The sequence below is a fragment of the Megachile rotundata genome, chromosome 5 (genome assembly GCF_050947335.1).
Source record: "Megachile rotundata isolate GNS110a chromosome 5, iyMegRotu1, whole genome shotgun sequence".
NCBI lineage: Eukaryota > Metazoa > Arthropoda > Insecta > Hymenoptera > Megachilidae > Megachile > Megachile rotundata.
In genome coordinates, this window is record NC_134987.1 from 4,155,236 (window position 1) to 4,176,924 (window position 21,689).

A 21,689-nucleotide genomic window follows, 5' to 3' on the forward strand; every position below is an offset into this window, starting at 1 on the left:
TCGGTCGAAGCTTGTCGTACGACTTTTTACCTAATGTGTTTTCGTACATAGCCAGCCATCGCTTGGTTGACCTCCGAACTCTTTCATTTGTTCCCTGCAAAAGTTGGTATATTTTATTTCTTGGTCGAGATTGTTCATTTTTGCCAGGATGTTACGTGAAAGCGTCATCGTTTCTACTGAGGGAACTTCGTTGGATTAAATATCTTGCTGTCTTCTACTGAAAAACAAATGCATCACACAGGAATACATTTCGTCAAGCTACTAGAATTTTTTAATGAACTTTTTATAATATTGCAATGTTTTTTTAGACATTTTGTTTTAACCGATTCACACAGTTAATAAGCATTTAAAACTTTTATTTTGTAACATTAGTCCTTAAGGGTTAGGTTAATCAAATTTCATCCTATACGAATTTACAATTATTGTAAACAACTTTAATAATAGCACAACACTTAATTGCTATTTATTACCATCAACTCTTAAAATTAAGAAGTGGGGTAAAATTTCATCCATGATATTGCGTTATCTGTTTTATCGATAGCCTTTAAGGGTAAAACAAAATAAATTTTTTGTAATTCTATAAATTAACGATATATCGTTTATCCCGCAACTAAGTTTAATGAAATTTCGAATTCAATTGCTTAATCATTAATTATCAGTAGATGCAAAATATTTTCAAAAGCAAATATAATCAAAGCGAAAGTTTTTCTGTTGAAAACTTTCTACATAAAAATTGCATATTATTCAAATATATTTCGAAATATTAAATTTGAGGATTATAACTAAAAATCATGAGATTACCACTTATAAGTTTATCCTATTGCTGTTTGAATTACTTCTTCTTCATTTCTTATTGTTTTAAGAATTTTTATTTGTTTTCATCTATACCATTTCTCAGACAACTCAAAAAATAAATACCAAAATTAATTACTTGTTCAGTATATAATTATTTAGTATACAATAATTTATACACATTTTATTTATTTAATTCTAGTTAAAATATGAAACGTAGAAAGACAGTTATTGTTGGATAGATAAGGAACCGTTACGAGCTACAGTTCGTTTCATCGTCAAATGAGCATTACCTGCCATTTAAAACCGTGTCAGAATGTTTTACAGCTCCAACGGCCCGTCGATTTTTTCAATGGCGGGGTACAGAATCAGTCGACCATATTTTGAAATACGTTTAAGGGAGGGAGTCGAAACCATAGGGGATGGAAAACGATGGAGGTTGGCCCCTGACAGAAGGATGCTATAGGGGCCCCACCCTGGGTACCCAAAAACCGTACCCAGCCAATGTCGACGGAGGGATTACTACCCCTTCATAAAAAAATATATTTCCTCACCCAGGTCTACAATTTGGTAGTCAAGCACGTTGTGCTACCATTTTTACATCGTCGCCCATAGAAGGGTTCGAAATCTTGCTTGAACGTCGTAGTAAAAATATATTAAAGCAATTTTATCATTAAAATTTAAAGTCGTTTATTCTCCTTTCTACAAATTGTACACTTTCATTTAGAAATTTAAGAAAAAAAAGAATTTGTTTAGAAAGATCTTTCATTTCGTCTGTTACTTCATATAATTATACTGTATAATATTTTCTGCTACTATTTATTTTACATTTTCCTGACGATATATTTATTAACCATATTTATTAACCAATGTAAAAAATCTATATAAATTACATTATGTATATTACATCTCTAAACCATGGTGGTTAAGAATTAATAAAAATATTGTCAATCTAATATTGTCACGGTTGTTTAAAAAAATGAAAATACAAATAGAACACTTTACCTACTGAAAATACAAGTATTCAGTCACATAAAAAAACGTACATAATATATAAGTGTGTATTCGAAGTAAATCTATTTTTCACGCTATGAAACAAGATTAAATGTTGAAATTCCTGAGTTTAAAAAATAATAAGTGGAGTTTGAATATTCGTAAACATTAGGCATATTAAATTAAATTAAATTTCTATGTTAACATGATTTATTCTTTTTGTTCCTCTGCTAACAGCTTAATTACTAATAAAAATTTGAATATCATTGTTTGAATATTATTGTTTATCAATGCAGGTAGCTGTCAAATCAGTAAATGTATACATTAACTGAATTTATTATAATAGAATATAATAATAATAATGATAGTAATAATAATATCGTTAAAAAAATTACGATAAAATATTTCTATGTATAAGTGCCACCATGCAGTACTATAAAAAAATGCTGCGAAGAATATATCGTAAGTACATAATAGCAAGCGGTGATCGGTTAGCAACAAATCCGTTAAAACACGTTTAAGCATTAAATCCTGTAGAAGGAAGGAAAAAAAGAGAGGAAACAGAAAAGAAGCGCGCATTATAAGCACCTATAATTACAATTAATCCCTTTTTCTTCGCAAAGGGTCGCGCACGGTTCTCTTTGCAGCCCTTAGATTGATCGTCGACCGGCAAATTAGTTTTTTTTCTCTCCTGCAGGATTCACCGGGGGAGAAAAAAGGTGGGGATAGGTAAAATCGTATCCTAGAGAGGGTCTAGGTTGGTATGATGATGATGATGGTGGTGGTGGTGGTATATGTCGAGAGGAGGAGCGAAGAGGGCAACGAGAACGAAAACGGTAAGGGGTGGTGCACAGAGAGCAGCAGGAAAGATAAAAAGAGGGCTGCTCGAAGTGTAGAGGGGGTAACCAAGAAACGAGGGGCTGAGCAGGGGAAGGGAGGAAAGGCTACGGGCTAGATGGAGAAAGAGATAGAAAGGAAAGGTAGGGAGATCGAAACGGCGACTCAGTCCATCTGTCCGGTGTTTTGTCCAAGCGGCGGCAGAGGCACTAGACAAAAACTCACCTAACCCTTCCTTGATTACAATGCCGGCAAAAAGCGAAATACTAACCGCTGCCGCCGTCGCTGTGCTGCCGTTGCCGTAGCCGTAGCCGTGGCCGTAGCCGTTGCCGCGCGAGAACGGCCGCTTCTAAGAAACTAGACTCGTTTTTGCGTAGCATCGGAAGAGCGTCCGCACCCGTGAGCTATCGGACAAAGAAGCTATAGCACTCGTTCGCTGTCCCCCTTCGCCACCAACCCGAACGTCTTTTACCCTGGACCAACCCCCCTCATCACTGATAGCTCTCCTCCGTTTCTAGCTTGCTGCTACTTCACCGCCTTTCTTTGCCTATCGACTGTATGTATGTATGTACAGTCAACAGCAAATCTGGTTTCCCTATGTAAAATTCGACAACTAAGGGAGGAGTACCCTCCCACTCCTTAATTTTTAGGGATTTTTCTGGATGGGCTTAGAATTTAGGGACATAAGAATTTGAGAAATCTGCGATTTCAGGACTTTTAGATTTGGGGGACGGAGTTTAGGGATTCATAGGGAATATGGTCTGGAAATTTGGTTGCATAGGGATTTGAAGATCTACGGATTTTGAGAAATAGGAATTTAGAAGTCTAAAGAAATTTTCAAATTTTGGGATCTATGGACGTGGAAATCTATAGGGTTTTATCGATCCATGAATTTACCGACTTAACAATTTAAAGATTTAGGAGTTTATGAATATAGAAAGTGGGAGATTTAGGGATTTATAGATATGAGAATTTAAGAATTGACGATTAATGAATTTGAAAACATAAGAATTTGGAGATCTAGTGAGTTGAGGACATAGAAAATTGGGATATGAGAATCTATTGATTTGGATACCTTAAAATTTGAGTGTCTATGGATATAAGAATCTAGAGATTTGGTACATAGACATTTAAAGATCTAAGGATGAGAGAATCTACGGATCTGGGTATCTAGGTATTTGAGAGCGGTGAAATATGGAAATTTTTATATTTAAAAATTTTGGGATTTGTGGACTTTGAAATTTGTGCAATTTACAAAATTAAGAATCTTGAAAGCTGGTTTAATGAATTGTAAATTTGAAAATATAAAAATTAGAAGATTTGCGAAATTGAGAATGCAGACATTAAAAAATTCGAAAATATAGAAAATTTAAAAATATAGAAATTTGAAAATTTAAGAATTTGAAGGTTTAATAATTAGGAATTTGGAAATTCTAAGACTTGAACATTTAAGAATTTAGAAATATGAGAAGGGTGTTTAAAAATTGTTCAGTTGACATATGTGTTTTTTTTGTCCAATGAAAGTCAATGTTGCACCCGAGTGTACGAACCTCGTGGTGGTTTCTCTTTCGCTTTTAGTCTTCGCTTACATGTTCCATCCTCCTGTTCTTCTCCCCTTATCCATTACCTACCAGGACTTATCGATTCTCCTTTCCTTGCAACCTTTGATACTGTTGCCGAAGGAAAACCATGCTTCTTCTTATTTCATCTAACACAACTTCACCGAGAAAACTTTTCGATATCGATTCTTACGGAATTATCCTCTTTTTCGTAACTTTCATTAACTGCTAACTACTGTAGACGCTAAAACTTGCTTAACCACTATAGAGGGTGTGACAGATCGTTAGTGCTTATTATGGTATTACATAGATATAAGTGTGAAATAATGATCAGCTGCATTTCCTCTTGCTTCAAAAGTTAACAATAAATAATTCCATGCATAATTAAATAATAAGTAATGAACTATTTTCAAATTTTGATACATCTTATTGAGAATCGAAAACGGTGTTACAGATCTCCTATAGTAGTTAAATATTAATTCTCTTACATATGAATTTTTTTAATCAAAAAGTATTATTCTAGTAACAGTTCAAAATTTTACTGCCAAATTTAAATGTTACATGGTTTTTTAATTCTTCGTTGCATTTGCAAATTTGATCAGTAAAATAATATACAGTGAAATTCTTGTATCTTATTGAACAAAAATAAACAACAAATTTCACTGTACAAAATTATTGTAAGCATTTCTTAAATTTCGTAATTACAATTTTTTGTTGTACCTTTATGACAATGTTACAAATTTAAAATAATATATCATTTTTCTTTGTATACATTTTTTAAGTAGAAAATATAACTAAATGTAAAAGATACAGTGATATTAGGATCGTGCAGGGCCATATATCCGGAGTGGTAGATGTTTGAGAAGTAATCGATATCTTCGATAACTTAGAACATAACTATAAATCAATCAAAAATTATTTTCCAAATTATTATTCAACACAAAATAGAGGTATGTACTTTTTATGTGAAACATCTACTTAAATAAAGTTAAAGTAGAGATAAAGTGGATCATGCGATTTTGATAGTTTATTTCAATCAAAAATAACCTTCTTATGTATTATACATATATTACATATACTTTATTTGTTATATATTATATATTATATTTTATATTTTATGATTTTATGTCATCTATTTTGTTTTCTAATTTTTTTCCATTGTTCATTTCTGTATTTATTCCTATATTAAGATTATATTTATTTCGGTTTATTTGTTTTATATTTTTTCCAAATAATTTCACATCAATCAGTAATATTTTTTTAATATCATTATATTTACAATTATTTATTCTTATTATTCCCGTTAACTATTATTAATGTTGACTGCATTAATCGGATTTAAAATGTACACGTACGTTACACTATTAATAGCAAAACTTTTTTAATCAAATATTATTTACTTCGCTTAAAAGTAATAAGAATGTAGTAATATTCACGCCCTAGTATTTTAATAACAAGAACCTCAGTAACCCTATTAAGCCATCTTGTAACGATTTAATAAAAATTTACCAATATTTTTCTTGTTTCGATAATTCCATAGTCTGCCCTGAGTCAGCAGTTTCAGAAATTACTGGATATAGCACACGGTCATATTCACGAGAATAATATAATATATGGTATATAAAACTGTACGAATAAACATTCATAAAGCGTACTGTTATCAAAGTGTCACCCGTCGCGAAATTCACCGTTACGGAGTGGCCAGGTATAGAACACATCGATGCAAAGAAGTAGAAATATAAGCAATTTCTAACGGTAAGAAAATAAAGTGTCATACGCGTGTTCCCGGTGAAAAGCGAGGATCGTTAGCAGAAAGGAAAGTTGGTGGTGACGAGAAGACAGCGCAGACGCTGCGTTCCCAGGGAGGCTGAGGAGGCCACGGTAGGATCAGGTTTTTCTTAGCGCGTCCCTGGTGCGCGGTATTGGATGCTATGCCGTGACGATTCTGCCTCCGGCTCGCGTACGTGTTCCCGGCTAACAAAAACGATTATCCTGTGCCAAAAAAGTTGTTATGTAAATGCACTGCCTGTCCTAGACTGTCGGTCAGAGGCATAGCTACTCTACTTAATCCGGGGGAACAGACTCATCGATAGAGTGGTATGCAGTCCCGAAAACAAATTAACGGCTGCATAGGAAGCTCGCATTGTACTCTCTTACAGATCAAAAATCACTAGTGCACAACTTTTTGGAGACCTTAAAAATATAAGGTTGGTAGTATGTCTGATTTCATACGAGATATTGAACTTTTTTTAATTAAAATATCGTTAGCATATAGTACTTTGTAGCTTTACATTGTTACATTTATAAATAAATTGTAACAAAAAATTATTTGATTGCGTACAGCCATTCAGCAGTCTCCTTAAGAATATAAGCTTGGTAGTATGCCTAACTTAGCACAAAGTATTGAATCTGTATTTACACATTTTTTTTAAAAAGATTTCCACGACCTTTCAGTTATGCATTAGGTTATGTATACTACCATTCTAATATTTTTTAAATGATACTTCCAAAAACTGCGTAGCACCTAAAAATTGCTCTTAGCTTTGTTCATTGTGAAGCTGAATCATGTTCAAACTGTAAAGACAAACATTATCATTTGTTTGCTGAATCTTATCTTTCTTACTTACAATTAATTTCTTACTTACAACTAAATTATCAAAAATACATTCTAATGTACCATTTACAAGATATTCAGTGGAATAATAGGGTAAAAAAGGTAAAACAAAAATGTCGATTAAAATTTGTTCATATACGATTATGTTTTCAAGAAAAATTTTTTAAAATGTTTGTAAGAAAATTTGTTACTGTTTCAGTACATTATGAAAGTATATACTCCTGATGAACTGCATTGATTTGCATATTATGTCATAGCAATAACACATGTAGGTTGAAACGAAACAAGGTGACGTGATGTGACGTAACACAACTTATCGCAATATATACGTAGTTCAACATAATTTACATGTATTCGTTGATAATCATAACGGTAAACAGAAATATCAAAAACAGTTATGAATATATCAAACGCACTGAAGAGCTTACATTTGTACAAAAATTAATCCTTAACTAAGTGTAAATATCAGGTAAAATAAATGCATATTTAGGGAATGAAGGGAATAGAGGTTCCACAGAAATTTATCATTGTCGAATTTACCATGAGTCGTACTTCTCAAAGTCCCAAAGATAATAAATTCCAAGGTTTCAAAATACAAAAATCCCAAAATATTAAAATTCTAATATCCAAAAATTGCAAAGTTCTTCCAAAAGTCAAAAATTCAAAATTTTTGAAATTGTAATATTCTAAAATTTTAATATTCCAAGATTCAAAAGTCTCAAAATCTGAAAGGACTAAATTTCCAAAGATCCACTCAGAACATTAAAATTGATATTTTATGATTTAAACTCATAACTCTACAGGCAACTATTGCCATAAAATGATCGCTAACAGCTGTGAATATAGTCATCCAATGCAAAACGTTTACATTTCAAAATAGAAGAAACGAAATGAAAACTTTTGTGTGTTAATTAAAAACAAAAATACTACGTTTAAAAATTTCAAGTTGCAAATAAAATTTTGTGGGAAAATTTTCAGTTATTTTTGCATATTCAATTTAATAATTTATTATACAGAAAAGGATTAGATGACATCACTTGGTATTGTAGGGATACATTTTTAATTAAATATACTATATCTCTTAAAAAAATTCTTAGAATTAGCATTATATTCAGTTGAATTTCTCCTTTGAAAAAATTGTTTGGAATTGTGGCGAACTTTGTGAATCCCCAATTCTTACAACGGTAAGGGAGGATCACTATGTATAGCTAACGCGAGAATCCACACAAATGTGACAATATAATAAACCAATGATGGTAAAATCAAGTGTATATTAAAAATTCATGAACAATAGTATGCATGAATACCTTTTCCCATTACTGAGATTAAAAATTTTTTAATTAAAAAATTCTGAAATTGTAAAATTTATAAATTTTGGAACACAGAAATACAAAAATACAAAAGTACATAAATACAGAAATATAAAAATATAAAGACTTCGTGGATACAAAAAATGTTGACAATGTTGTAAATTGATTGCTTATATGATGTACGTTTCCTACGTGTGAAGTGAATTCGCACACATAAAATAAGGAAACGGTTGAATTGCGTTGTCTGAATAAAGTTCAGACTTCTAAAAATAGAACTGCTTCCTAAATTTTTATTGTAATTTAGGACTTTTTGTTTATTCTAATTTTTAAAATTATAAAATTACTTTTCTAAAATTTTTTTAGTATATATGTTTGTAATTTAAAAATATTTTTTCTTTTTAAAAAAATTATGTATGTATGAATTAATGTTTTCTTTGTGATACAACATAATATTGCATAGAATATCTACACAGTCGCTCAGACTTTTGGGAAAAGTATCACGCTTTTGAAAGAAATATTAGTTTTTTTGGTTACCAAACTTTTTATTTAAAATATTAGTCACGAAGCATTACTCACCTAATTTTAACTGTTTCGACAATATTTTTAGCAGACTTTCCGCCACTAAACCTTGAATTTCTGGAAACCATATTAAATACATCATATTAAATTGTATGACGTAGTTTGAATTTGAAAAATTGAGAATATCAAAACATTGAAGTTTACAAAGATTTGTTGATTCAATAACTGTAAAGTGAGAGTGAATTTGGAATATTTTCGTTTTTTTATGTATCAAAAGCGTTTCCTGTGCTGAACTTACAATTTTTATGATTCATATCTCATTATGAAGCATTATTTTTAATACAATTTAACTGAAAATGGAAATTCACAAATTGAAAGAAATACCATTGTATTTGGGTCACTCTCTCTAAATTTTCCAATTGCCAAATCCCCAAATTCAAAAGTTCTAAATTTCCAAATTTTCAGATCTCTAAATTTACAGATATTTATATCCAAAAATTTCTAAATTGCTAACAAATTTTCACATTTCCAAATCATTAAATGTTCGAATTACAATATCTTCGAATGTTCAAAATCCTTATTACAAGATGACAATTTCAACAATTCTTTGATTATTCATTAATCGAATAATTAATGGATCAATACATGTTAATCAATCAATCAATATGTACATGCTATTATTAATGTCGATAAAGTTATTATTATTAATCCTTTATGATGTTATTTATGTGCATATTTATCATATTTTCGATAGAATTTATCATATCCTACTTACATAAATGTATCAAAAGTATTATAAAGAATAATAACTAATAACGCATTTTAACGGTATTAATTACATATACTAATTTACAACATTCATTAATTGTTAAATTTATGATAAACTTGTTGCAATTGTCATCGCTCTGGCCATAGACAATTTTCTTACACATACTTTGATGAATTTTTTAATTCAATTTTCTCAAAAATTAAGTTATATATAAAAAGATTTTACTCTACCTTTCGACACATTGTTTTACATAGAATTAGACCTTATTTGGTTTTACTAGTTACATGACATCCTGTGTATTATTCATCTAAAATCCCCATAAAAAATTGTGAGTTTATCGTAATATCACTTATTTATGACCTAACTTAACCCCAAAAATTGAAAGTTTATAAAAATGTTTTTAAAAAATATATAAATACAAATTCCATTGACTACATCCTCAAAGCAACAAGACATCTTATACTTTACAGTATTACTGTTAAACACAAACAAACCAATTTAATGTTTTGATCTATATTAAGTATGCTACGAATGTGACATCCTTAGGGAGATACTCGAAAACCTGTGCGCTATTTGGGGTTGTCAAATTTCTTTCGAAAAATATATTTTTACATATGTAAAAATATGGTACATCATGAAAAAACATACATAATACTTTTTAAAAGAAAATGGTACATATCAAGTAAAATTATATTAAAGTAACATCGCATCTTGTGTTCAAAAGACTTCTTGCTACAAAATAACCAAATAGGATTTTATCAATAAGTCAGAAATTTTTACATACTACATCTTGGATTAGTAATAATACATTATACCAAAACATAGTATACAGTTACACATTATAGTATGATTGGTAATCGTAACTGTAGCCAAAATTAACCTTTTGCACTCGAAAGATGACGTACACTCACCGTTCGGTTTAAAGCAATTTGAAAAAAGTATTTCTTAATTAAATCATGTTAAATGTTATCATGTTTATAACATGTTATGTTGTATGAATATGGTAAAATAAAGTAGTTAATAATAGAGAAATAATAACTTCAAAAGAATTCATCAAACTTTTCACCCAGACAATTTAAGAATTGCTACCTGCAGCAAAAATGTCTTTGGGTGCAAAGATTAATACGCAAGGTTAATAGGTATGTAAGGTTAATACGTAGGCAAAGGTTAATACGCAGCGACCGAACATTTGATTCGTAAAGTACAGTGGTCTCACTTCGTAAGTGAAAGAAGACAAGCTCGAGATCACTGTCTCAGTAGAAAAATCCACATATCCCTTTGATTCTCGTTGCTACAGGGCCAACGTCAGAAAAATCTCGCGGAACGAGTCACCCCGCTGCTGTCAGGGACTTACTCGTATCTCGGTCGGTGTATATAAGCGTGAGACCGGGCCTCAGGTTCGTAATAAGACCTGACGGCCAGGTTTTTCAGCATCGCTCTACCGTATTGCTCCGTATCTCCTTCTGCATTTCTTCTCTCTTTCGTTCTCTCTTGGCTTCCTGTCACTCTCTTTTTTTCCCTCCTCCTCACTCCTTCCTGATCCCATAGTAATATATATATATAATGTATATCTATCTTTCTCTTTCTCCGCTCATCTTCCGTTTTGTCTTCTTTCCCTTTGTTTTAATTTCTATCTTTTCCTCTTTGTTGCTCCTCGCCAGTTCTTTCTTCGGGACACTCTCGCTGCCCCCGTCGTTGCGGCGTCTGATGCCATGCCAGTGGTACCGGTATTAATTTATACGCCGTACGTGTGTGCACGCCGCTTTTTCATACAGTTCCTCGAAATTTGCAAGAAACTAGTCGGACACCCTAGCGGCTCGGCCGTCTGCCACATACTGTTCGCCGCGCCGTGGCTCAGCTCGCTGCTAGTGACGCACAATGTATATCGATAACTCTAAATATCGATGTTTCATGAAAAATGCATCGCAATTTTTTACCGATATTTGTACCTACGATAATTACATATATCGATACTTTTTACACGAACATGGAACCGGTATGACATTGACGAAAAAACACAACTTTTAAAACCTGGCGAAAAATGTGTTTGATACTTTTAAATAAATAGATGATCAGGTTTGAGGGCACAGTACTCGAAAATGTACTCGGAAATTTATTAATATATGAATGATAAATTCCGAATATTCCCAAGAATTGTTATAGGTTGTTTATTATTGATTTAATTTTTACAATTAAGTTTCTTCGCACTAATAAATGAATTTTATGTAGAAGATTGTACTTGTAATTTCGAAATTTTACTTCTTTAATTATCGATTTTGTGATTTATCGATAAGAAAAGAAAAACTAAATATCGACTTCTAATATACGAGGATGTCTAACATGAATTGACGGCCACTGATGCAACGATTCACCCTTTCATATAATCGAGAAAACGAGGAATCCTGAGAGTTATAAATGTCGACATAAAATATGGATATGAATTTAAAATCGCAATAAATTTCATTGCAGATATTTCAGTTAAAATATTTTTAGCGCACTTTTTGCAACATATACTTCTTGAATAATGTACTGTTGCATAAAATGTAGAATGAAATGCTGGATTGGAAGAGACTTACGCAATAAAACTGTTATTTTGAACTGTAGGAAATTAAGAAATAGTCAAATAGGAATTTGGGAACTTGGGAATTTAGGAATGTAGGTGTTTAGGAATTAAGGAATTTAGGAATTAAGAAATGTAGGAATTTAGGAATTTACGAATTTACGAATTTAGAAACTCACAGATTTAGAAATTTAGGGGTATAAGGATTTAGAGATTTGTGAACTCACAGATTTAGGAATTTAAAGATTTAGGGTTTAGGAACTCACAGATTTAGGAATTTAAAGATTTAGAGATTTAGGGATTTAAGGACTTAGGAATTTAGGAATTTAGGAACTGACAAATTTAGGAATTCGGAAATTTGGGTATTTAGGAATTTAAAAATGTAGAAGTTTGGAGATTTTGTAATTCAGCAACTTCAAAATCTAGAAATTTCAGCATTTGGTAATTTGAAAATTGTGGGATTTTACAGTTTGAAAGCTTGTCGATCATTTGAAAATTTATAAATTTGAACAATTGATCAACTTTTATTGACAATATTGAGATATTATTTAGCGTCATATTTCTCACCTAATTTAATAACTATTATGTGCACCATCTGTAATTCATAGTGTAAATGAGCAGCACTAGTTTCATAAGTTTCTGTGCATAGCTTGCATCAGCACATAAATAGTCTTCAAATGCTTGTTGTACAATACAACGGTGTACTTGTACAGCGACCACCCAACTATCGTTGAGCACGAACCCAATTCTTTTCCTTTTTCTTCCACATTTAAGATAAATATGAAACAGAAGCAATAACTATGCAAAGTCTAGGATGTTGTCTTCTAGGGAAAATTAAACATGTTTCGAATGCCGTAAGAAACTTACGTTTCATGGTGAATGGCGTAAAACTAGATGAGAACGTTACAATTATATTACATTAATTACACTTTGATCTTATTTTTTTATTAATTTAGTTTAAATTTAAATCAAAAAATAACTTTCGAAATTAATTAAATCTATTACTGTCCCACACGGTGAACGTGTTATTAATTTATGTTTCAATCCGTGAATATTGTTTTAATTTACACATAAATATACAATTAGCTCTTACTATAACATTTTTGTCATTAAAATATATATTCGAAATAAATTTTAAAAACGATTTTGTAGCAGATATTTTAATTAATTTTATCGTCTGTTGTTTAGTGGTACAGACGTCCGTGCCTCAGAATGAAGCAGAATTGCAATTGTACAGAGTGATGCAACGTGCTTCTTTGCTGAGCTACTATGATACTCTTCTGGAAATGGGTAAATATATTTCTTAAATAAAATTATTTAACTTAAATGAAATTTTTATACGCATTTGAGTTAGTTATACCAATGCTTCATGTTGATCATTTTAACAAAAATTTGATTTTGATAACATTAAAATACTTGAAAATGCATTTAGCTATTGTAAAGAGTTTCGAATTTTATTAAGATAAATATGCAATTGTAATTTCCTGTAAAATGTAACAACATAAATTTTGTTAATAAAGATATTAGTTACAAATGAAAACAAACATATAACTGTAATATCTTTATTTAACAAAACAGTCAAATTCACATTTATAAAAAGATAAAGTGTTACATTTAGTAAAAAAGAGAAGAATTAAAACAATTTGTGGATAAAAAATATTAAGGTAGACTATTAAATATTAAGATAATTAAGAATGACGTATGGATTTTTTATGTTTTTAAATCAACATAAATATACGTATTTTTCTTGCACAAAAAATATACTCTTGTGTTACATGAAATATTCTAGGTGGTGATGACGTGCAGCAATTATGTGATGCTGGAGAAGAAGAATTTCTAGAAATTATGGCACTAGTTGGTATGGCCAGCAAACCTCTTCATGTCCGGAGACTTCAAAAAGCTCTTCAGGAATGGCTCACGAATCCTTGTAAAGTACCACAATATTGAACTGACCCTTATTACATTTAATTGGGCCAATGTTACGCCAATATAAATTTCAAATCAATATAAACGATACAAACTAACAAGGAAACATATCGAACCGCGACACACCGATTTTAATGAAACTTATGTGAAAGATAGTTCTCAAGAAAATATTTGACACGTATTTTTTTTATCGGCCATCGTTCACATTGAAGGGGTAAAAATACCCCTCGAAGTTGGGGGTTGAAATCATATTTTTGGGAATAGTTCCGGAATTAAAGAAGATAATTGAATTCTTTTTTTTGTAAATTGTTGGTCTTTAAATGGAAAATTTTTGTGCGTAAAAACATTTCAATAAACTTTACTTGTTTAAATAATATTTCGAAAATTTATAATTTTTGTTTAAATTTTTGCACTAAATGTTGATCTATTTTGTTGTAACTTCGTGTACGTAAACTATGGACAAAAATAGAGGATACGTGTTTTCGGAATTTGTTGTTTATCGCAATGATTATTAGATATATAATTTTAAATCACTTCCTGTGAAGGGGGGCTAATCAGCATTTTTATTAAAAATATCATTATTTTTACAATTCTTTACCATATTTTAGACATCTTATACCTCTTCATATGCAATTAATTGATTTCTCAATAATTATTGTGACCGTCGCGTCGCAGGTATGAGCGTAACGCGGTTATAATCACCGCCGTAAGGAACATAGGCTTTTATTGAAATTTTTTTACGCACAAAAGTTCCCTATTTAAAGACCAACAATTTACAAAAAAAAGAATCCAATTATCTTTTTTAATTCCTGAGATATTCCCAAAAATATGATTTCAACCTCCAACTTCGAGGGCTATTTTCACCCCTTCAATGTGAACGATGGCCGATAAAAAAAAATACGTGTCAAATATTTTCTTGAGAACTATCTTTCACATAAGTTTCATTAAAATCGGTGTGTCGCGGTTTGATATATTTCCTTGTAAGTGTAGTACCTTACTCGATTATTTTATGTACTTCTAAAAATAGTCCAACTTTATTGTAAAAAACCTTAATATACAGTACGAAACGAAACAAATATTTAGATACCTTTCAACATGTTCACATTGCATACCGCATCTACGAAAGTATATAAATTCTGTATTTAAAAATTGATGTGATATTGTTCATGTAATTCATTTAACAATTGAACAATTTTTAAATATACGAAGTTGGTAAAAACATTAATTAAACAAATAAAATTGGTTCCTGTTTCAGCACTTTTTCAAACGCCAGTTGTTCCAACAAGTGCTACGTGTAAAAATCCTGCAAGCATAGGATTCCCCTGTGCAAGTCCCAGACCGCAGGTACAAAATCTTCAAGGTTTCACGACAACGTCGCAAACAATAACTCCTACGCCTTACGTATCGTCGCACGTATCGTTAACACCATTGCCATGCAGAAGTACCAGCCCTATTGTATCTGTGACGAGTGTAACAGCACCAGTCGCATCTACAACTTTTCGACAGAGTCCAAGCCCTAATACGCCTTTACCTTATGCAACATCTCACAGTCCTGGTGTATTACAAGTACGTTAAAACTATTGGGTTGGCCAAAGAGTTTTCTCGTTTTTTTTTAAACGAAATTCCACTACAGAATTATAACTTATTATGCAGAGTATTTAAGTATTCGTTTCTGCTACCTTCTATCATATTTCAAATATCCTCATCGTGCCATCCACAAAAAATTAACCTTGTTTATTTCCAACAAATTTTTCCAGATGCATTTTGTAGACCCAACTTCTATATTAATTTTGTAGAAAATTAATGTATGCAAACATATATAAAATCTTCATTATATACCACATATCTTTTCTTCAGTTCACACAGCATGTTTACGCTTATAGTGAACATAAATATTGTAACATGAATATTGTAAGAATTGATTCTTCTTATGTTCCATTTTTAATTTTTTATAACAAATAATGAACCCTACATATTTTAACACTGCTTTTCTGTAAGATTAATTGGCATGTATAATTCTAAACTATGTATGCACATGTTAAAGAAGAATGTTCACATATAAACAACAGTATATCATCAACGGAAAAAAATGAGAAAACTTCTTGACCAATCCAGTATATTCAATATTTAAAAATTGTAAGATATTGGATAATAGTTATAAATATAATTCAAATATAAAGTAAAAAAATTTATTAAATATACATTACTTTTACAGGTGGGTACATGTGAATCATCTTGTGGTAGTGGCACTACACCAAGTCCTAGCGGCGGCGGTGGTGCACCTGCGAGTCCAACTCAGCCAACTCCAACACTTTTGCAATCACAAATACAAAGACTTGCTGAAGCAGCTGAAAGACTTGCCGCTACTATTCGACCTGTTGATCCAAAACCACATAATGTTAAGAAAAAAATTTGCAAAAATTTAGAGGTAGATTAAGAAGTTTTAATATTCAATATGTAATTGTGTTCGTGTATACAAGCATTACAGTTGTGTTATTTTTAGATAGTAATGGCTATGCCTGATAGTGATCCACGTAGAATGGAGGAAATTAGGAAATATGCAGCAATTTACGGAAGATTTGACTGTAAGAGGAAACCGGAGAAACCATTGACATTACATGAAGTGTCAGTAAATGAAGCTGCTGCACAAATTTGCAGGTTCGTACCTGCCCTTCTTACTAGAAGAGATGAACTGTTTCCTTTGGCCCGCCGTGTTGTGAGAGATTCTGGGTATCATTATTCAAAAAGTCATTAGTAAGTACATTTAGTATGTATCAACTGTTGTTAATTGTATTATATATCTAAGAAACAAAGGGTAAAAGTTAATATAAGCAAGAAAGATGAAGATAGTTTGAGTTATTACAGAAATCCTGTAATTACAAAAACCAGTGATTTTATTAAATCACCTATTGTTTTTATTTCATAGATATAAGAAATCCAATTAAAGTAATTTTAGTCATTAATATATTACTGAATATATTAATTTAAAATGTTTTAGTTTATCCGTATCGAGGTCACGTGAAAATGGCGAAGAAAACGAAACTGAGCGTACAAAACGGCAAAAGCTTGAGCTTGAGGGTGAGAATGAAGATGCGACGCAGGTTAGCTCACCTCGACCATAAAAATAAGCCGTATGCAAATGACTCAGTTTAAAATTATCACCAGCTCAGGATGAAATCAGGGACTTTGACGTAAAGAAATATTTTTATATTAATTCGTTTAAATGTTTATAACAAAAAAATTTATGTTATGGAAATTTAATAATACCTTAAAAGGAAAGATATTCGAACACCGATAGTAAAAATTTATCAAAATTATGGTAATATAACATATTCAGAAAATTAAATATAGTAAATCACATGTTAGGTATATTAGGGCTTAAAAAAATAATATACCATCAATACAATAATTGTTAAGTAGTAATCAGAGAGAAATATCAGAAGAAATTTTTATTATTTAAAAATAGTTAATATAAAATATTCTATTCGTTCTAAATATGAAGAAGCATATTTCAAAGTCCTTGATGAATTCTCATAGTTGTGATTGTTTTGACCCGGGATCGTTGGCATATTAATGAGCTGCTGCACTCGCTTGAACGCTAACCACTAACCATGCATCCAGCACGTAAACTACCACTGCGTTGATATATACGCGAAGCATCGGCACAAAAGGTCAAGTATAGCTTTCGCATAATATGCGCATGGCTTTGCACTAACTGTTTGTATACAAATTTCCGATTAATACTTAATGTTCTACACAAATATTTTGAATAGTCTATAGGTTTCTCAAAATCATTTGAAGTAATTTTCTTTAAATAGCTGTTCAATCAATAATTGATTTGATTAAATCAAGATTATAGAACAAAGGATTATGTTTGAAATAAAATAAATAACTGCAACACTTAATTCACACTTGTTAGGACTCTATGCTTTGTTCCTGGTGCCCTGACAAGTTGTGCATGGTTGTTTCATTGTTTTTTATCTTCATATATATATACTTCTACATTGCTAACTGTCTGTTTTTTCTTCCTTTCCATATTGTACCATATTTGGCACTTCTACTGTCTTTAGCAGTTCATTGTTCTAGGAGGAGTTGGATCTTCGGTGTCCTGACATAGATATAAATAACTCGACAATGAGAAGACATAGATCATCAAGGTGATTATTTTGAGTTCACTGAAAACAATAATTAACATAACATATTAAGAAAATGTATTATAAAATAAAATAAAAATAATATTTTAGAACTTAGTAGAAATTAATAATATATCTTGAATATGTAATATTTTATTAGAAATTATTTTGCAAGTATATATTGATGTTCAGACATTTGCATTGTTTTAGTCCAGTTTGGAGGAAGAAGAATAACAATGGTATGTTCGGTGGAAATATTGAAGAAATTAGCGACTCTGATAGTCAACTCTCCTTTTCAAATGAAGAATCTTCATCAATACATGTGAGTAAAAAGACTATATAAATAATGTAACAACAACAAAGGTAAAATGACTGATCTATTTGCAACAATAAGACTTCCCAAAAAGGTTTTCTAATTTTAATTTATTAGAATTATTACGTAACTATTTTTAGGATGCCAATGAAGTTGAAGCAGATAACACTGATAAAGAAAGTGATTTCAATCTCAAGGTATACTTCTCTAATCACTATATGTATAATGCAAATGTACTTTCTTATTCTTTTCCCCCCAAAAGAACATTAATTCTTATATTAAGTTTTAAAAAAGTGCAACTTTTGAATAGAGTATTTTTAAAGCATATTTTTAAGTAGATATTTTCAAATAACATTGATAACGTATTATTTTTTCTTAATATAAATGTGTATTTTAAATATATTAGATTTGTAATTTTGTTAACAACAGGTAATAGCTTCACGGGGGGACAATATAATTGCAGTAGCAAATCCTGCATTAATGGAATGTAATCATCCTATAAAAGAAGAACCAACGGACGAAAAACCAACGCTGTGATATTGTTAAAAAATTGTATTATCTTCTTTAGTATCATTTCTACAAATATATTTCAGCTTGTATTAGAATAAGAATTATTATTATCTATGTCTGATTATCGCCATGTTATTTACTATGATTCTTATATTAATTGTTGCTACAGTTGTAAAAACTTGTTCATTAGAAACTACTCCAAGATCAGATTTATTTGATTATTAATATAATTTTTCTAAAATTTGCTAGATTATGTTAATACAGTATTGATCATTATGCAATTTTAATAAAATTTTAGTATATATATTTTAAACTATAAAAATACCTTTAGACATTGTATATACTGTGTTTGTTTAAATCAAAACAAAACATACGTTGACTGAAATATAATTACATATTGTATAATAGTAATGTTTGTAAATATTAAATATTAAATATTGTTTTAATATTAATCATTAGAACAATTAACATTTTTTATTCTTTCTATTGTATTTTTAAAACAATTTACATGTTATTGCATAATAAATATATACAAAAAATATTATTCCATATCATCATATTATAACGCAGAAACATGTCCGTGGGTTACGCTGAGACGTTGTACACATGTGTAACGATTCTGGAACCTAGGTTCAGATGTTAACAGCGCTAATGAGGTAAAGAGCGGCTTTTACCAACTGAACGACTCGTTTTGACAAATAACTAAATCTAAAGATTGTAGGATTCGTGTTGTGTGCGGTTAAGGAGTGAAATCCACAGGTCAATATCTTTTCACAATTAGATTTATTCAATAAACGATAAGAAATGAAACTAACAAATAACAATAACAACAAAATAAAGAAAAGTATATAGATTATAAATGATTAATTGGAATAAAGAATTAAATAGCTTTTGAAATAGAAATAATAGAACTTGACAAATTAAACAATGTGTAGTAGATAATCGTGAATTTAACAAAATGACTCTCGCTAGTTAATACTTTATATTAAATCGTACATATGTCTGATTTCGGATAAAGTTAACTTCGCTTTTATAAAATTAACTGAATTCGAAATTCTATAAATTTATCTGGATTAATACGTTTGTAATTTATAATGAATATTCTTTTACGAAATTAATAATATTAGCGTGTTATAGTCCACCGCAGCGAGGAATTCGACCTAAGTGTGATTCTCTAAGTGTACCTAGATACGCTTTCGCAGAGTTAGACAGATTAACGATTTTATCTAATGCGGTGTAGTCGACTACGGAAATTACGCTAATGACAGAACAATATTCTTTTACTAATTCAAAATTCCAAGATTTGTCTGAATCTAAATGAATTATTTCCTCGGAACAGTTACTCTTTTAATCTGACTCGACAACTAATTGTCCATGACCCTTTTTGTCAAAACGAACATTGACAGCCAAAACCAGATCGCTTAATTGGGGAGCCTGCGTTAGCTAGCTACTAGAACGACCCAACGATTCCGGAAAAGGGTGAGCAGTATAAGTCTAACAGGGTAGCAAATCAATTGATTCTAATTATAAAATCGTAATTGCTGAACTGCCACCCAAAAGACACGGGCTTCAGAGACCAAGCCGCTCAAATGGGGAGCCTGCGTTAGCTAGCTACGAAACGACCCAGAGCGGGCTCCGAGAATCTGATGGCGCGTTAGCAATCCGATGAAAAATCAAATATGAGTAGCTGAGAGTAGCTTATCGTTTCGATGTCTTAATCTTTCTTGGCGCTAAGTATAGCACTCTCCTAGCGGAGTTTCAGATACGAGACCGTTTGAATGGGGAGCCTGCGTTAGCTAGCTACACGATCGAGTATCCAAATGGCGTATACCCGCTTTGCCAGTCAAGTATTAAGAATCGTTTCGGCTCTTGACAGTGAAAACTGTTCCGGTTATACTTATCTGAAGACTTCTAGCTCGCTCGACTTCGAAAACTGTTCTGCGATTTAGGCGGGTTTCGCTCGGCCTTTTATACTCGCAGGCCTGTCGATTTCATGGAAAATCCCCATAATGTCGAAATATATAATTGTCGTATAAATTCGCAATTAGACATTAATTATGAAAACGAACGATTTAATTACATTATTAATATTGCATTCTACTCGGTAGTTTATATTGTTGATACACAAATAATAGTTTAATAGTGTTTTAATAAAAATTGCATTTTCTGTCTTCTTCTTTATACTGCGCACGACTTCTATACGGATCGGAGCTAAATGTATAAGCATACGATGCTTCTCGAACATTCCATAGCGTAATATTATAATTTACAGTATATCCTGCAATAAACTAACATTTGACTCTAGTTCCGGATAACATAATATCAGTAGGCTCGATATGTATTGACTGATTTGTTTAATTTTATTATGTTATAATTTTAATAACTAATAATGTCCTAATTGTAAAATGTATTCCTATCCTTCTCTAAGATTACGCGAGAATACTAGGAAATTCAGGGAAACACCGCGGCACGTAGGCACATAGCATTGCGGAAATTTCCATATAGAACTATACATTTATTACAAAAATAATAAAATAATTTTAAGAAAAAAAATACGCCGACTTCGAAATGCAATAAAAAGTATAAAATAATTTCTATTTCCTAATGAAGTAATTTCTATTTCATTCAATCATACAATTACGTAACAGATATGAATGAAACCTATTTACTCGTTAGATAGTATATTAAATACATTTCAATCTTTTCGGAGGCGGCGCATAATTAAAAACTACATCAGTAAACGTTGCTGCCAATAACCAGTTGATTGTGGTATGACGTATTGGAAACTAATAAATCCTGAGAAGGCATACGAACCATTATAGATATATCTGGTAATATACATAAATGTAACGAC

The 21,689-nt window shown here is 31.0% G+C and overlaps 1 protein-coding gene and 2 long non-coding RNA genes across 9 annotated transcripts in view; 1 reads left to right on the top strand and 2 right to left on the bottom strand.

The window, feature by feature from the left end:
- Positions 1-18,893, top strand: part of nab (NGFI-A-binding protein homolog) — a 33,137-nt gene extending 14,244 nt beyond the window's left edge. The window contains exons 2-11 of one of the 7 annotated variants that reach the window (XM_076531786.1): positions 13,142-13,243; positions 13,743-13,880; positions 15,135-15,445; positions 16,095-16,307; positions 16,383-16,633; positions 16,878-16,980; positions 17,969-18,036; positions 18,223-18,334; positions 18,466-18,522; positions 18,755-18,893. In XM_076531786.1, coding sequence (XP_076387901.1) covers positions 13,142-13,243; positions 13,743-13,880; positions 15,135-15,445; positions 16,095-16,307; positions 16,383-16,633; positions 16,878-16,980; positions 17,969-18,036; positions 18,223-18,334; positions 18,466-18,522; positions 18,755-18,862 — 1,463 coding nt within the window. In that variant the 3' untranslated portion in view covers positions 18,863-18,893. Of the gene's footprint in view, positions 1-13,141; positions 13,244-13,742; positions 13,881-15,134; positions 15,446-16,094; positions 16,308-16,382; positions 16,634-16,877; positions 16,981-17,416; positions 17,553-17,965; positions 18,037-18,222; positions 18,335-18,465; positions 18,523-18,754 lie in introns of those variants that run through there. The other 6 variants (XM_012290719.2, XM_012290718.2, XR_013038177.1 and 3 more) reach the window with 6 other exon arrangements.
- Positions 7,787-11,592, bottom strand: LOC143264459 (uncharacterized). Its single transcript, XR_013038183.1, has 2 exons — positions 10,610-11,592; positions 7,787-8,741 (listed from the first exon to the last, which is right to left on the bottom strand). It is a non-coding gene; the product is annotated as an uncharacterized LOC143264459 (long non-coding RNA).
- Positions 16,055-16,659, bottom strand: LOC143264458 (uncharacterized). The gene is made up of 2 exons (XR_013038182.1): positions 16,546-16,659; positions 16,055-16,254 (listed from the first exon to the last, which is right to left on the bottom strand). It is a non-coding gene; the product is annotated as an uncharacterized LOC143264458 (long non-coding RNA).
- Positions 18,894-21,689: the final 2,796 nt, after the last annotated feature.